The 18,316-nt window shown below is 32.2% G+C and overlaps 1 protein-coding gene across 3 annotated transcripts in view; it reads right to left on the bottom strand.

The window, feature by feature from the left end:
• Window positions 1-6: 6 nt before the first annotated feature.
• Window positions 7-18,316, bottom strand: part of LOC117107447 (protein phosphatase 1 regulatory subunit 37-like) — a 46,584-nt gene continuing 28,274 nt past the window's right edge. For 2 of the 3 annotated variants that reach the window (XM_033249148.1, XM_033249147.1), the window contains exons 6-13: window positions 9,826-9,976; window positions 7,653-7,798; window positions 6,335-6,457; window positions 5,687-5,828; window positions 4,785-4,951; window positions 1,862-3,095; window positions 1,550-1,663; window positions 7-1,061 (exon numbers count right to left, since the gene is read on the bottom strand). In XM_033249148.1, coding sequence (XP_033105039.1) covers window positions 1,024-1,061; window positions 1,550-1,663; window positions 1,862-3,095; window positions 4,785-4,951; window positions 5,687-5,828; window positions 6,335-6,457; window positions 7,653-7,798; window positions 9,826-9,976 — 2,115 coding nt within the window. In that variant the 3' untranslated portion in view covers window positions 7-1,023. The remainder of the gene's footprint in view (window positions 1,062-1,549; window positions 1,664-1,861; window positions 3,096-4,784; window positions 4,952-5,686; window positions 5,829-6,334; window positions 6,458-7,652; window positions 7,799-9,825; window positions 9,977-18,316) is intronic. The other variant, XM_033249149.1, reaches the window with a different exon arrangement.

Genomic DNA, 18,316 nt, shown 5'->3' on the forward strand with positions numbered 1-18,316 from the left:
CCCCCCCCCCCCCCCACAAACAGCAATGTCTCATATCTCGATAGAGACAAATTGTTGCACTGGACACATGCTAGGAAAATTAAGCGTACCCCGCATCTGTATAAGGATAGCACACGTCACAGAAAACAGTTTCACAGAGCCATGCAACACTCCCACAATATCTCTGTGCATGGTACATGGAGCTGTTTATCATTTACTGCTGAATTGTCCATTTGTCCGACTTTTCCTATTGCTTATATATTTCTCATATATATTTTCATTGTCAGATAACAACATGCTACTATATGTCCTTGCAAAAATTCAAAAGATAAAAAAATATCTGAATCTATTTCAATAAATTAGGGATTTATGAATTAACATTCATTCATTAGGCCTATATCTCGTTTAGGAATAATTGCATTATTAAAATCAATAAAAAAGCCATTAAGACTAAGAAACTACATTAGAAAATGTTACAAATTGTCAGCATTTTCACAAATTAATGAGTATTGAGAGAATATGAGTCATGACTGGTCTTTATCAATTGTGGAACAAACCCCATTGGTCAATTGAATTGATGAGTGGATTAGTCAGCTTAGGGATACTATACCACACTCTGTAAAATTGACCTATTTACTAAATCATCTTTGTAATGAGGAAATTTGATTGGTCTCTTTGAACATGGCGTATTTGGTCAATTTGAATTTATGAACAAAGCAGATTGGTCAGTTTGGATGTACTTTACCACAGTCTTACAATTGATCAAATTAGTACATCATCTAACATACCTCAATATACCATGTCAAATTCATATATCTATACCCAAAGAAACTATAATAATATAAAATAATAATAAATATCATTAATTGTCATGATAGTGATTATCCTATTCCATCATTACCAAAACAATTCTCGATTGAAAGATTCCCTTCACGCTACAGCTGGACTGAATTTACCAGGTGCTGATACATTTCCAAATACCAATCTTGGAGTCATGATAGGGTCTGGTTCGATCTTGTTGCAGGCATCAACAACTTGCTTGGGTCAATCATTAAATAACTGATCATCTTCACATACTGTATCTGGCAAACAAAATTGATTATTACTGCATATTTATTTATTTATTTATTTAATTTATTGTTTATCCTGGGGGACTGCTCAGGGATAAAATCCCTGGTCCTCGGCAGAAAAAGAAAATAACAAACAGTGAAACATTTCATTAAAAAAAAACACAAAAAGCAGTACTACTCCCATTTCTTTTTTTTTATATAAAATATATTTTATATTTAAAATATATAAATAATAAAATACAGTATAATAATATAAAACTAATGATGATGAATAAATGTATAATTATATGATGCTGTTGATGACGACATTTATAATTCAGATGATGACGAAGATGATGACGAAAATAACTAGGATGTAAAATATGATGATTTCTGATTTTTTTGTATTTGTAATGTTTTATATTGTTAATTGTTTTGCCAGAATGAATAAAATAAAATAAATAAAAATAAAACTGATAACAAATAAAATGTTAAAAAGCTATGAATACGAAGTAACAAACCTGCTGAAACAATGGAACTGATGTCCATCCCACTCCTTGCATTGGCCAACATCTGACTCAATTCCTTCTCAAAATCATCCGGAGATGATGATAGTCGCTCACCATCATGCACAACTGAAATGAATAATGAAAAAATAACTAAAATGATGTAATTTTGAATGCTAAAAATGGGGTTTAATGTTTAGAAATTGTTGAAACCGCTATAACACAAGGGTCACACAGTGGTAGTGTCAAATCTGTGACAATCCCAATTACAAACTCTACTGTTATTATATAAATCATTATTGTACTTGAATGAATAAATGAACTTACCCAGGGAAGTCTTTGGTATTTCCATTGCACCAAGCCCTGGGGTTAATATCTTAGAGTTCTCCAGTTCATTAGCAGATGGCTTTAATGAGCTGCTGCTGTTTCCATTACATTTGTCTGAAACATTGGCTGCATTTGTATCAACAAAGTCTCCACATGGTGTCGTACAACTTGGCAGCGTATCCAAAGTTATACTGCCACCTGGAATGTTAGGTGTTAAATTGATTGCACTTGTTTTATCTACCACCAACCGTGTATTGCTGCTTTCTATAGTACTGTCTTTGGCACCAGCCTCTGCTTTTGTGTTCTGCGGATCTGTTGTTGCTTCCAGCCGAGTTTGAGAATCACCTAGTAAACCAGCCAGGTTACCTGATGTTGTACTCTGGGTAGCTAGTAAGTTAACTGGTTTACTGTGTTCTCCCTCTGGTTTTCCTGATGTTACACATGGTTTGTCTGGTGAAATACCTGGTTGATCTTGTGGTGCACCTGGGTTATATGTTGAAGCACCTGGTTTATCTGGTGGAACACCTGGACTACCTGGTGTAGCACCTGGATTACCTGATGAAGCACCTGCACTTTGACAGTTTACAGCACCCTTTGCTACCTGTTCTCCACGTTTAAGTGCCTTGATGCCTGATGGCTGTGTTAACAGTTTGATGTTACCTGTGATCCGTATCCCTGGAGGTGATCCAACAACAGATTGTTGGATGACTCCTAATGGATCCATTCCTGGATGCCTAATTGATTGATTTGTCTCAACCTCAGTGGATAGCTGAGATAATAAAGGATTACTATCTTGGTTGCTGTTAGGGGAGTAGAAGGAAGACATATGTGATGTGTCGCCAACATTCTCCGACCCACATTCCCGACTATGCATTGCCATTTTCTTAGAATCTTTCTTTCTATTCGTATTTCCCACGTAATCAACATCATTTATTGCATCAGTAATTTCCCTCTCAATCATGTCAGACTCTTTATCATCATACGGCTCTGATGAATTTGTACTGACTCCTCTATTTTGCACAAATGTTGATATGTGTCCATTAATGTTGGTTCCCATAGAAACAGTTCTAGGGGCCTCACTACTGGGTGATGGGATATTTTCATCAGGTTTTGTTTGCTGCCCTAGCAATGCTTGTCTTTGTTCTTCAGCTTGTCTTGTGCTCTCCCGATTCCTATGCAGATACACCGCAATCTCCTGTTGTAAACTTCTCTGAATTTCATCATATCCCTTAGTCTGTAAACAAATTCACAATTGTCATATTTTAATTTCTTACTTTATGGATTTTAATAAGTTATTATAAATCAATATGAAAAAATACTTCCCTAAGAAAATGAAATAATAATAGCATTACAATGTTCTCTGTATTAACTGACTGGTAATTAGAAACTTTCATAATAAAAGTTTTTAGTCACCGAAACCTGAAATTGATACCATATTGGATACTTTTAAAATGCAATTCATTGTTTGAATTAAAATTTTGAAGTTTGAATTAAAATTTCCCCACCCCCCCCTCAAAAAACAATAAAAGTGTTAATACTTGAAAGAAAGTAAATTCAACACGTTTTCAATAATCCAAAATACAGAATTGTGATGAGACAAGGGCATTGAACGGGCAAGAGTTTGGAGGTGAATGAGATGATATATAATTACACAAATATGAGTTGGTTTTATGAAAAATATCCTCATTAATCATCTGATTATCATAATCAATAATTTCTAATGATCTAACATAGGACTTTAAAGTTCACCTGAAGAGAGGCCATTAGTATGATGTTCTGTCTCATACTATAATACTCATAGTTTTGTTACATTTGTATGAAAAATATTATCATATTATTTAGAAATATCAACTAAATCCTATATTTCTATACTTTCATTTCATTAATTGTCTTCACAAATTGTATCTACATTACAAAAGAAAAATGCTAAAAATACAAAAAACAAAAATAAGACTGTCTTCCTAGGATTTTCTAGGTATTTCAAATAACATAACATTTGGCGAGTTCATTGGCCGAGCGGTTAAGTCAAGGGCACCGTAACCTTCAGCTCTAATTTCGGCGCTGGTTCGAACGGCTCACTCGCCAATGGTTCCGGTGGTGGAACAAGTCTTCTCGGATAAGGACTTTAAACCGTAGGCCCAGTGTACGCATTTGGCTCGTGTGCACTTTAAAGAACCCAGTACATTCTTCGAGAAGAGTAGGGGGTTACCCTGGTGTACTGGTCCATTAAGTCCCCTGGTGTTAAATGGATAATAATAAGATTTATAAAGCGCACAAATCTACTGCAAGTGCTCAAGGTGGATATGCCACGTAGGACAGTGATTAAGTTCATTTATTGGCATATCCTTGGCACTTGTGCCTAAAGAAATGAAATGAAAAAATAAAAGGCGAGAATTTTTTTATTCCTTGTTTCGCATACAAGATTATTTGAGGAGGGCTGAATAAAAATAAAAGTAAAATTTTGTTTTCTTAATTAGCAAATGGTTTTGCCAAAAACATCCAAACAGAGGAGAAAATAAATATATAATTTTATTGGTGAATGTAAAATAGGATGGTTAATGCTTCAAATTTATAAAATTAGGAAGGAATATTCATAACTTATCTTTGGAGATTTCAAGGCAGCGGAGGAAATAAAGAAAAAAAAAATTTCCACTTTTTCTAGGTGGCAGGTGCATTAATTGGCCAAAAATAAAATTTTATTTTTATTCAAAATCATCAACATTTGCAGTCGGCAGGTTCACTAAACAAGGTATAAAAAAAGTAACGTCTAAACAATAAAAGTTAAACAATTAACAAAAAACCGGACCAAAATTTGATACATATTAAATCTTTCTTCAACTCTCTATCAAGGTCTATTTCAAATAACATAAACAATAAAAAGTTGAACAATTGACAAAAAAACGGATCAAAATTTGATACGTACCGAATCTTTCTTCACTTCTCTATCAAGGTCTAAGCGTAGCAGCGTCTTGTTGACACGCAGAGCATGTGCAAGCGCCATCAATCCTCCAGTACGTATATCATTCTGCCGGACATCCAGTCGCACCATCTGACAGTTATCTGCCAGGCACTCGGCTAAGGCTACAGCACCTGTTTGAATATTTTAGAAATTATAATACAAATTGTATTAACACATTGAATGCCATTGCGTAGCAGTCCCCAATGCAATCGGAAAGGCTCCCCGATTCGACCGACCAATCAGCTTCACCAAAATCTGTCAGCGATAGCGTGTAGTGATTTTATGGAAACCAAGCTTTACTTATTACAGATGTTCATTGTCGGATTGTAACAAGGGTTTTTCTACCCAAACATAGTAGACGGGCAGTACACAAAGCACTTTTAATATACTATTATGGGAGTTCCATAGTGCTTAGAAGCATTGTTTTGCATTAAGCACTCTATAAGACTAACATTATTATTATTTTTATCATTCTTGCGGGCCAAAACAAAATTGCCATTGTGTCGCATATGGCCCTCAGGCTGCATCGCAAGTACAGTCGGTTAGTTGTTATTGTTATTTTGTATTAATCTTGCACTCTGTTTTGCAATTGATGTAGGCCTACCAACCTATTTTCCAAATGGACACAACTAAAGGATCTTGAATCTTATAGATGGTTGTTAGCATGTTATAAATATTAATTACCAAAGCTCAAAGTAAAGTGCTAAATTTGCAAGTGTCTTAAATGCAAAACCTTTTGAATGCATGACAAATTGTTTACATTGTTGGGAAAGAAAGCCTAATCTTAGTCTCCAATTAAAAAAAAAACACAATTTGTTTCATAAAAATATTCTGTGATTTACTGAAGAATCGTATAACAAATGTACCTTCATCGGATATCCGACACTGGTATAATCCTAACCGTAATAGCGAGTGGTTCTTCATGAGGGCATCCTTCACAGTATGAATACCTTCGTTTCCAATATTGTTCTGTCCTAAGTTCAAGGTCTCCAGTGTGGTCAGCTGAGGCTGGTTAAATACAAACATTCACAAAATGAAAATTGAACTCGCAGTTTCAATAAAAGTGTTGTCAACAAAAAATAAAGTAACTAATCCAATAATTTCCAAACATTTTGGAAATGTCTTTGGTATAATGCTTTCTCATGACTATATTTATAAAGTTACACATAAAAACACAGTGTAATGACTCTGTGAAGACTCCAGAAAACACCTCTGACAAATTTCTGATATACTCTGGAAACCTCTGACACACCTATATAGTCTTCTAACACACTCTAGGCTTTTCCTACATAGTAAAGGTGCCTGGCACACATACTGTAAAGACTTCAAGTTCTAAACCACCCTGCAGTCCACATACAGTGATGTCCACTAACACTCTAAACACTTCTATACAATGAAGAAATTTTGTATGGATACTCAGAATACCTCTCACACATCATGCACATGCTTTACTAACTGATTCATAATGCTTGTTAAATCTAGGAAGCATGCAATTATTTTTTACTTGTACTAACCAATGCTTTAGCCAGGTGACGCATTCCAAGATGAGTGATTTGGTTGTTCCAAAGAACCAGTGTTGAAAGATGTCCAAATTCTTGATCCACTAAACCATCACAGAGATGAGACAGGCCAACATCCTATCAAATGGTAAAGCAGTTACAGGTTTGCCTAAAATAAATGTTTGTTTATTTTGTGGTGAAGAAAGAAGAAACTGGGGAACAATTATGGAAAAATTGAAAGAATGCAATTTGGGTGGAGAACTTTGGAAGAAGATTAATAGTTTAAGCTAGTTTTAGGTAGTTAAGATAATAGTTAAAGTTGTAGTTAAGATGTCACTCGAGCCGCCGGTGACTAACTTGCAACCCCATCTACAGTCTTAGTGGCCTTTGGGTTGGAGGGTGGATGGTCACCCAGCAGCAATAAAAAAAAATAAAAAATTGCTAAACAAAAAAGGCATATGAGCTCCTCGGAGTCAACGGCCAACCATGGATAGTTCAATGAGTAGGATTAGCATGCCTTTAGGATTAGAAAGTCTTACTTTCTTGGTCCATTTATTTCTTATTTTATTTTATTTTTTTTTTCATGCTTATGTAAAGACATGTGGAATGGAAAGAGATGTAAACAATCCCATTTTCTCCATTAGTGGGAGACGAGTAGAGTAACAAATACAAAATATTTTTAATACACTATTTTCTGATTTTCACACTATACACTATTTCAGATCTAAGATTGAACGGAGAGACAGGAAAGAGGAAGGATGGCATTACAATTAAAATCTAATCTATGGATCTCAAAATTTTAACACTGCCATCTAATTTGGCCAATGCCTTTATTTTATGAAATAATATTAGATTTTAAAAAAAATCATAAATAGTATAAATAATAAATTCACCATTTGTTTCATAAACAGTATGAAATAAATTTATGAAGAAATTGTCCAGTCTTCATTTAAAAATTTAATCAAAATATATTCTAATTATATTTAGTTATATTAATTAGAACATATTTTAAGAGTAAAGTATTCTTTAAAGATTCAATATATAGCATGTAAAACAATAACACAAATTTAATGAATGTAACCGGAATTTAATTTATAACTTTCAAAACATTTACCTAAATAATATTTGCTTGCTGACAGCCAATAATTTTGTGACTGAATAAAAACCTACTAAATGGAGTTCATGCTTCATACTTCATTGCTGTTCATATTTGAACAGTAAATCCATCATCGTTGGTCTTACATTGAATGTGTATATTAATGTGTTTATTAACCTCGGTTCTGATTGGTCATATATTAATGTGTTTATTAACCCCAGTTCTGATTGGTCGTACCTGAAGATGATTGTTTCGCAGATCGAGGAGTTTAAGGCCCTTATTGTGTTTCAGCATGCTACCCAGCTGAATGGCATCCGATGCAACTAAGCGATTCTCAGCAAGGAAGATGTCTCGTAATGTCTGGTTCAATTTCAATGCTAAAGCTACAAAGATTAATTGTTAAAAAAACTAATTAAAAATTTGCTGATTTTTATATTTTATATAAAAATTATATTGAAGCATCATAATTCAAGTGTGCATTCATTACATTTCATACACTTATTTTCACTTGCAATTAAACTAATACAATTATTATACTACAGGTAATACCAATGACACAGACAAAAAAGTGAGATAATTTGAGAATGGTCCTGTGAAAAAAAAGACCCAATCTTAAACCGAACATTATTCCAATTTTAAACAAGGCATACAGTAATTCATTGTCATTCACATGAAAAAAATTTTAATGAAGAGAGAATTTTAAGTGGTATTGATGATGACAATCTTTATACTGTAGCTGTAATGTAAATGAAGTAAAACAGTATTGGTAAGCAATATCAGTTCTATATGGAAGGACCAACATAAATATAATGCAAAGTGATAATGACATTGGAGAGCAGAGCTTGACACTTAATGGTGATCTTTCCAATCACCTGGAAAGTTACAAAATTAGTAGCATGGATACCTAGGATAGATTTAACTCTAACCTTACATAATAATAATAATAATAATAATAATAATAATAATAATAATGTCATCTTATTAGGCGCACGTATCCATCTCTTGGTAGAGTTGCTCACGCCGTTTTCCACCTGCAGAGTGTACATGTACCCTTTTTTCTGCATTATTATTATGAAAAATTAAATAAATGTACACATTGTTAAATCTTCATACATTATTCATCTTACCTTGATTAAAACAGACAACATGCATCACCATCCTAAAGTATTCATTCATGTCTTTTAAATAGGTTAAGAATATGGTGAAAACATATGTAAATTTTATTGGCTTTGTCTCAAAACTGACATTTAAACACTTGATGTGATATGCAATTTGAATAATTTATTATAGTGCTAGGATGCAGTCCTTCATTGGGAGCAAGCTTCGTTTCATATTCTCATTCAGTATTTACTCAAAGCTTTGTTAATTAATCTGATACTCTAATTAATCTACAGGAGCACATCTTGCATTCTACATTTATCTTCATTAACTATATTCTTGACATTAGTGTATTGAATATTAATATTAAATAATTAATCAATTACAGTCTACTGGCATTAACTCCTCCTTTATATTCATGAATTCATCTTCCATTAATTCAAATTGTATCTCCGTTAATGCATATTCTACCTCTTTTAATACATCTTTTATCACTGTTATTTCATCTTTTATCTTTAGTAACTCATCATTTATATGTATTATTCATGTCTTAGCAATTTTATTTCTTCTTTTATCATTAATAATTCATCTTATAACTCGGTTAATTCATATTTATCTATATTAATTTTTCTTTTATCTCATTTCCTTTCTTCATTAAATTTTTTTTTTTACTCTGTTATTAGATCTTTTATCTCTGTTACTATGGTTTATCTTTTACCTCACTATTAACTCATCTTTTACCTTTATAAACTCATTTTTATCTCTATTATAAAATATTTTATCTTCAATAATTTGTTTATTTAAAACTCACCATTTACAGTATCTGTCAATATATTTCTAGTACCAGTAGCTCATATTTATTCCTGCTCATAATTAACTTTGCCTGTGTTACCTTTGCTAACTTATCTTTTATGTCTCCTAATTTATTTTTTATCTTCATTAACTAATCTTCTACATTAATTTTCATTAAGGTAGTGAATATTAGGTGCCATAAATGAAAGAAATATTCTATACTATGCATATTCCCATTTCATCAAATTTATTATCATTAATTCATTTTTATCCTGAGTATTTTTTACATAAATCATTGTTTTTAAAGTTTGGCATCTTCATGGGTGACAACTGGTAGCTAATTTATTGGAAACATGTTTTCAGTTAACTTACCACACTGCTTGAGTATTTTGGGTTGTGGAGATAACTATAGTGCTTTAGAAAAATCTGTCAATTATATTATAATCTTACAATTATATTATAATTATTACAGTATATTTTTTTAAAAAGTCAGTGCACCAAATCATCCAAATGAACTTACTTAGAATAAATAGAGGGCGCCCTGTCAAGTTACAATTTTCTATATGAATAATGTTGACTGATATGTCATTTCTGACAGCTCGTGCAAGTGCTTGGATACTAGGCTCTGACCAAACTGTGTTCCTCACATCCAGATGTTCCAAACAAGAAGTCTGTAAAACAAAAGATGGAAAACAATAAACTTACGAGTAGAATATACAATTGTACTCTGTAGTACCTATACATCCACAAATCAAACATTAAATCGATTAATCAGTGAACCAACTAAAGATTAACCAATTCTTAATTTCTACAACCAATCAATTACTCAAGTAATTTATCAATTAGCCAACCAACTAATCAACCAGTCAATTACTCACCTACTCACCCACTTAATCAATCAAAAGAAGTAAAGTATGCAAAATTCAAGGCACTTTATAACCTACGTTCATCTCCGTCCACTAGTGGTTACATGAAATGCAAATGTTATAGGTTTAAATTTTTTTGTCTATAATTGCACCATTATGCATGCATGGCGTGGTACGAGATCCACAATGAACCAACTACAAATACCACAAAAAAAAAAAAATTTAACCAATGGGGAGGAATTTAAGTAAAGTCATTTGAGCACGCTGATACTCATGAATATTCATGAATATACGCTGATACTCTTGAATATTTATGCTTGTGAATAAGAGCCTATTACTGCCTTAGATGAACAAGGAATATTGAAATGTATAGTAATCAATAAAGCTGAAATAGTTTTAAGGATATAAGACCTTTCTCAGATAACAAGGTTGTCTACATGGACTATAAAAAGCTTCACTCTTAGCGTTGCAAATGTAGATCCATTTTTTACTAGTCATGATCAGACAGGCATCGTCACTTGATCGCAAAAAAAATCAGATCTCACAAAATGTGATCTTTTCTTGCATTCAAATATGTACGGTAAAACACAAATGAGTGTAACAGACACAGTTAAGATATTAAAAGCCCTTTCTCAGATAATAAAGATTTGTGTAATGAATATTATAAGCTTAGCTCTGAGCGATCATTCAAAATATCGCTATATACTTTACAGTATGCATACTTTTAAGCAGAAGATTCCAGAATTTCTTATTGTAATTTCTTGGGAAGAAAATTGAAATCATAATTTTTTTTTTAACACATCATAATTACTCAATTCTTGGAGGAAAATTGAAATCATAATTTTTTTTTTTTTAACACATCATTTTATCAACATATTGACATTTGTTCCAAACTACAGTATAAGTAAATTAATTTTTGCATTAAAATGTTTTTCTCTTCCACAATGACTCCGCAGTTGAAACTAGTCACGAGTATCGTAAGAAGTTCCCTTATTCTTACACCAAGTTACGTAAACAATGCTCTATGAGTCATTTACAACATTTAGTCACGGATCCAGGGAGTGATGCAAGAGGTTTATTAATAAACTATTTTTTTAAATTGGTCTTAATATTTGGCTACTACTGTAAATACTATAAAAGATCAATCATGTAATGCAGGTTACTATATGCACTGGCCTGACATAGGCATGCACACATGAAACTATGACAAGGCTTATTATTGCTTTGATCATTCTCTACATTAATTCATCCTAGAATCATATTCATCTTAAGAGAATTTACCAACAGAATGTTTCTAATTGGATGGATAACATAAGCAGTGTCAGCTAGCATTTTTAGCTTAATGAGACTTGGTAGAAGATGTGTTGACTTATGACATAGGTTTGCACACATGAAACTATGACAAGGCTTATTATTGCTTTGATGATAGCATTCTCTACATTAAGTCATCCTAGAATCATATTCATCTCAGGTGAATTTATCAATAGAATGTTTCTAATTGGATGGATAAAATATTAGCAGTGTCAGCTAACATCTGAAAAATGTACTGACCTATGACATAGGCAAGCACACATGAAACTACGACAAGGCTTATTGCTTTGATGATAGCCTTTCCTACATTAAGTCATCCTAGAACCACATTCATCTCAGGTGAATTTATCAATAGAATGTTTCTAATTGGATGGATAAAATATTAGCAGTGTCAGTTAACATCTGAAAAATGTACTGACCTATGACACAGGTAAGCACACATGAAACTACGACAAGGCTTATTGCTTTGATGATAGCCTTTCCTACATTAAGTCATCCTAGAATCACATTCATCTCAGGTGAATTTATCAATAGAATGTTTCTAATTGGATGGATAAAATATTAGCAGTGTCAGTTAACATCTTTAGCTTAAAAGACACTCAGGGAAAAAAATGTTAAGAAATGAAACTGTATCACAGCATATTACATCTAAGTCTGTTAGCAAGGTGTTTACATTCTGTTTCAATGATTAAGAACCAGACGACCATAACAAACTTGAGATAATACATGGGCCAAATCTGGAATAACCAAATTGAAGGGTAGTTAAAATATACAGGTATAACTTAAATTGAATAAATTAAATACACTGAATGAACTAAATTACAATAAATTGAATAAACAAATTGAACAAAGTGCATGGAATATATAAATATATGAACCTTATCAGAAAGGTTTAAAGCACAATATAAAATGTATTGGCAATCATTGATAATTTTTTCTTGCACTCAAGCACATAGATGCCTGTATTATGCACTATACAAAATCCCACTTAGTATTATCAATATTAATTTACAGTGGTAGATGAATATAACAAGGCTCTGCCTTCTTGGTTTCTCTTCACTAATTTATGTGTTTATATAACTATGCTTATAAGTGAAAATATAATTGATTTAAAATGTGGATTTAGAAAAGGTTAGTTCAGTAAATAATGTAAGCAATGAATCTATTACAGAGATTATGAAAGAATTGATTAATGTACAGCAATGTAATGTATTTTGACATGGTGCATAAATCTCAATGCAAATGAAAGGATGGTGGCAGAACATGATTATAACGATAATTAATTTAAATTTATTTTATTTGCATGTATGATCTCATACATTATCTACAAATATTATCAGCATAAGACAAGCATTTCACTTCATGAAATCAATAAAAGAAATACACATGATGAAAAAAAACATGACATGGATCAAATGATCAGTGGCCATGAGATAGACATCAAATACTCCATCAGAATTGATCTCCCTCAAGATCACTAACATTCATAATGATTTCACTTTAAAGCTGAATATCTCGTTTTTATATTTATTTGGTGGCACACATTAAAACAATTTATCCTTAATGAGCTCACCATTTTCCAATTGGCTTTTGTGCAGTGATTTGTAAATCCAATGCATGAATATTTTGACAATAATATACAATTATAAAAGCAAAAGTGCAAAATACCCTAAAAAAAATCAATTAAAGACACCAAATTACTCACTTACTGTACAGTACGAGGAAAATACTTTTATACAGTATTTCAGAATAACTTGCATCAATGATGCAGCTTCATTGATCAATAAAATACTAAGCAATTAGAATAGTTGCATATTATACCCAAGTGGACATTTATTATACAAAGGTTAGATTAATGCAAGAAAAAAATAATGAGCACCTCCAAAGGAATTTTTTGAATGCATAAATCTAACCGAAGTATACTAAATTTCCCCTAATGTACAGTATAGAAAAGCAATATTTTAATTGCTTTATAAGTTTATCACCATGTTTTAATTGTTAGCAAGTATAAACTAACTGTGCAAGTATTCATTTACTGTAGCCGTGCGTGCGGATTGTTGCTGCAGTAGTACGTGCTAGCCAGCAGTGCAGTGGAAATTGTATGTTTACACAGCAGTACGATGAATACATATTTGATTGTGTTTGATGAACTCATCATGAGTTTACTATTTTCATAGACATTCATCAAAGAAATAGAAATTCATTCTAGAATATGAGAGAGAAAACAGTAATCACATTCTTGGTCGGTGCAGACAGGTAAAATCGTGTGATGAATTAATCTTCTAGGCTTATGAATTGATCTAGGCTATGCAAGGCCTAGGCCTACTGCCAACATCTAAATTCATTCCTTGCATCTTTGAAGGTCTAGATAGGCCTCAAATATTCCTATTAAATGTTAAGTTTCTTTAGTTTATTAAAGTCTATTTATCCAAAAAATTCCTTAATTTTTCATACATAATATTGAATTTGAAGTGACTTTCTTTGGGTTCTAATATACCTTATTTTACGAATGTCACTTTCCAATTACTACTTGTCATCAAACGGCGCGCTTTGTAGTGTTGTGTAAAAACAACAGCCTAGGTGCGCAATATGTACAAGATGAATTGGTCTTTTGCACACAAACCTAAAAAAGATGGTCAATGGTCATATATTTATATAGTGCCTTCCACAGAAAACCGTCTCAAGGCGCTTTTGAAGCCTCAAGAAACAAAGGCAAAAAAACGCGAAGGGATAAAAAAATAAAGATCAAGCAAACCATACACTAATGAAAAATTAGTGCATGGTTGGGAATAGGAAAATAACATTGGGAGTTACAGTGATGACATCACGATTGACTTACAATTTGTATTATAATTATAAAATATTAATTTCAATAATTCTATTATCATTAATTGGAAATTAAACTATAATAAACATTAATTAAACAATTAAATACCTATATTTTTTATTAAAGTAATTGAATGATCAACAATGATAATGGTAATTCATATAATAAAGTTTATTTTTTATCTTCAAACTCAGAATCTCTAAGGGATGCATTATACACAAAACATAGGAGAATATCATTATTAACGTGTATTTGAAACCACGCATTACACAATCCAAAAATGTAAATTATCTGAAAATATTTATTAGGCTCACATTATCAATTTTCAAAGATAATCTCTGCATTGTAAATGAAGATCCATATGTTACTAGAACAGGCATCGTCACTTGATCGCAAAACAATCAGATCTCACAAAAAATGTGATCTATTCTTGCATTTAAAATATATAACACAAAAGAATGTAACAGACAGGCATACAGACATAATATAAAAGCAGAAGAAAGAATTTGAATACAACTTCTTTTATGACAAGCATAGGCCCTACAGATATGTACAGTAGCATCTGAGGCTCCAGTATGCCTGCCAAATGCTTTCACCAGTACCACATATTACCAAATGCAGTAATTACTTTACCTTGATGATGGATTTTTATTTTCACTGACAATTTTAAAATTTTCTGTTTATAAAAAGACATCCAAAAATAAAAATAATGAGCACCTCCAAAGACCGAAGGAATTTTTTGAATGCATAAATCTAACCGAAGTATACTAAATTTCCCCTAATGTACAGTATAGAAAAGCAATATTTTAATTGCTTTATAAGTCTATCACCATGTTTTAATTGTTAGTTGTATAAACTAACTGTGCAAACTGTGCAAGTATTCATTTACTGTAGCCAATAACAGGATGTCTTTATATATACATGCAATATATTTTATCTGTTGTCCATTTTAAAAATTTATTTAATGTGGGAAGAAAGGGCCCAAGTTGGGAAGGACTGAATCTCACTTCCCACCCCCCTCCCCCTTCCAGAAAAAACAATTCATCAGGAAGAAAAAAAGGTGTAATATTGAAAACTCCTAAACTGTCATAGTTTCCAAGGGTTTAGGGAATTTTAAGCAACACCAGACCACGTCCACCTGCAACTCTAATATTGATTTTTATAAGTTTAATGGCTCATTAGTGGGAGACAGTGCAGTTGTTATAACTATTTTTAAAGTCTTCCTCTGAGCAGTTTCAACATTTATCTCTCTCAATTCATACCTCTCATATCACTACTATACTGTTCATTTAAATCAGCGTATTCACCCAAGGACCAGCAAACCTTTGTAACGTACTTTTAAGTACCTACTCAGTTGCTGATAAGAGTTTAGAATCATATTTTATTTAAGCAGCAGCTTTGATGGCTGAAGAGTCAGATGAACACTTCTTTTTAAATGTGAAAATGTGATATAACAGGACATAACCACATTATCATTTAAAGCTAGTCTCCAGGAGAAAAAAATTATGTGTTGTTCAACTGGTTTTTCTAAGACAAAAGGGTGTTTAATGAAAAACTTTTGGATGGTTAATAAGATAAGTGGGGTGAAACTATTTTCCCTCCCGAGCCGGAAAACCCATTATACTGTACTTGACCTTTGTTTTAAGCCCTGGAATTAGATTGTTATGAATAACCCCACAAATGCAGACTCAAACACAATGTTCCATGTCACGTTAGGTTTATGTGAGTACAGTATAAGCCCTAATCTTGTGCCTCCATGTGACCACTAGACCATAGGTTCATCTATGGAGAATATAATTTCAAAATATGTTAACATCAGTATTATCACATCCAGCCTTTTTATAGCAGCAAGGTCAAATTCCTAGCTAAACCAGTTGCATTGGTATGCTTATGATGGGTATTTAACTAATAAGCTGATTAAGACGATCAGATCTTTTCCTCTCATTTGATCAAATATAGAGATTAAAGTTTCATCAAGACTTAATAAAGATTTAATATTGAATTACTTTGATTACCATCCACTGAATTGGATTGGATCACTTCAGTGTGAAACAAACTACAGTGTATGGATAGTCCATAATAACATGAAGAATATACCTACAGTGTATCCTTCTGGTGGTAATTTTGGCAGTACATAATTGGGCAGTAAAAGTTGGACTAGTATAACAAGATTATCAAATCAGTTGGTGAAATGTTAAGACAGAATGCAATGGAAAAGTATCAGGCTTTGGAGTACACGTTCTTCCTGGTTCTAGCCAATTCTGAAGTGTCTCCCTGAGTAAAACACTTTCTTCTGAATACCTTGCCCTTTAGATGGGATATTAAGCTGGTTACTTGTATAATACGTAATGGCTTTATTTCCGATGGAATTATAATAATGGAATTATATTCGGAAAAATAGTTAGGGAGTGTTTTTCGGTGTACTGAGCAATTGACTTCTTTCATGTTTTCGTATCTGTACATGTCTGTAATGTATTGTGTTAGTGAAAGATGTTGCATGTTATTATGGTAGACATTGATGTATTCACAATTGGCAATCCTTCGCTCGTACCAAAATACATAAATCAAATCAAATCAAGAGATAAAGGTCAAGATTGAATTTAACAATTTAAGATTGCCTTTCCATTTTAATCTTCTTTTGCTACTGTATAGTACTTCAAGGCTATATTTTTCTTTAATTGAAATTCAATCCTAAAACTAACAGGATTGAATGTGAGGCAACAGCTGAAGTGAATCCATTGACACACACAGCAATATTATGTTTACCTATTTTGAGCCAAAGAAATTTCAACTGCAGAAATTTAGATAGATTCTACATATGAGGTCATCTAAAGAACGTACTTAACATTTAATCATAACTTTTTCTGCATGCCAACTGAGAAGAAACCAAAATCTATTAAGCAACAAAACCTAAAATGGAATATCCATACCTTCAATGCTAATATACTATTCATTTAAAAAAAATTAGTCAGTAGAACTCCTCCATTGGGACACCCCTATTAATGATACACCCCTATTAAAGTTACATTTTTTTGGGTCACCAAATGAGGACCCCTATTAAGGGGACAGTTTTACTGGTCCAAGAAGGTGTCCCCTTAAATGGGAGTTCTATTGTATAAAAAAAAAAATGTTCAGCAATAAAGACCATTGGATTAAAAAAGCCAAAGTTTATTATCTAAAAAACAATATAAGTAATTTGATTTTAACTACATCTGGACTTATAAAAACATGTGGCAATGATATGTAAATCATTATGACCAGCCTCAGATATGGCTCCACAACCCTCAGCTAAAACGTAAGCCTCAAGTATAACCCTTGCTGCACCTATGAAATAACTCTACAAATAACTTTTTGCTTATCAACATTTTATTCTCATCCAACAGAGACTGTCTCACCACACAGTGGATTTATGTGTAGTTTCTTAAAGCCAGAGACCTCTTATTGCCTAAAACCAGCGATTCAGATTTAAGATCAAGTTTTAAAATTCAAGATTTATTTATTGGTCAAACCCAAGTGATAATATGAACATGGTTCACAACTTTGCATAACATTTTTACATTGACTAAAAATCTGTAACTAAAATATAAAACATCAAGATACACAAACCACACTGAAAACAACCATTTATAAAATGTCAAAATGTAGTTAAAAAAATTAAAATATTAAAACATCAAGACGTAAAATATTAAGACATTCACGAGTTAAAAAATTTAAAGCACCATTTAGCTGAAGTCATTTCAAAATATCAATAAAATTAACCTCTTCCACATTTCATTAATATTGTCTCATGTCATGTTAAAATATTACAACATTAAAAGCAGTTTTAAAAAATAAAAGCAGCATTTGGCTGAAATTGTTTTAAAATATCTATAAAATTTACCTCTTCCACATTTCATTAAATTGTCCCATGGCATTATGCCTTCCATCGTGGATACCGTATATTAATATGCAACCTGTTCTAATTTTTATATACAATAAAAGGAAAAATTGGGTCAGAGGCCCTAGAT

Source organism: Anneissia japonica, unplaced genomic scaffold, assembly GCF_011630105.1.
Source record: "Anneissia japonica isolate Jap-2015-1 unplaced genomic scaffold, ASM1163010v1 scaffold9668_len1562885_cov226, whole genome shotgun sequence".
NCBI lineage: Eukaryota > Metazoa > Echinodermata > Crinoidea > Comatulida > Comatulidae > Anneissia > Anneissia japonica.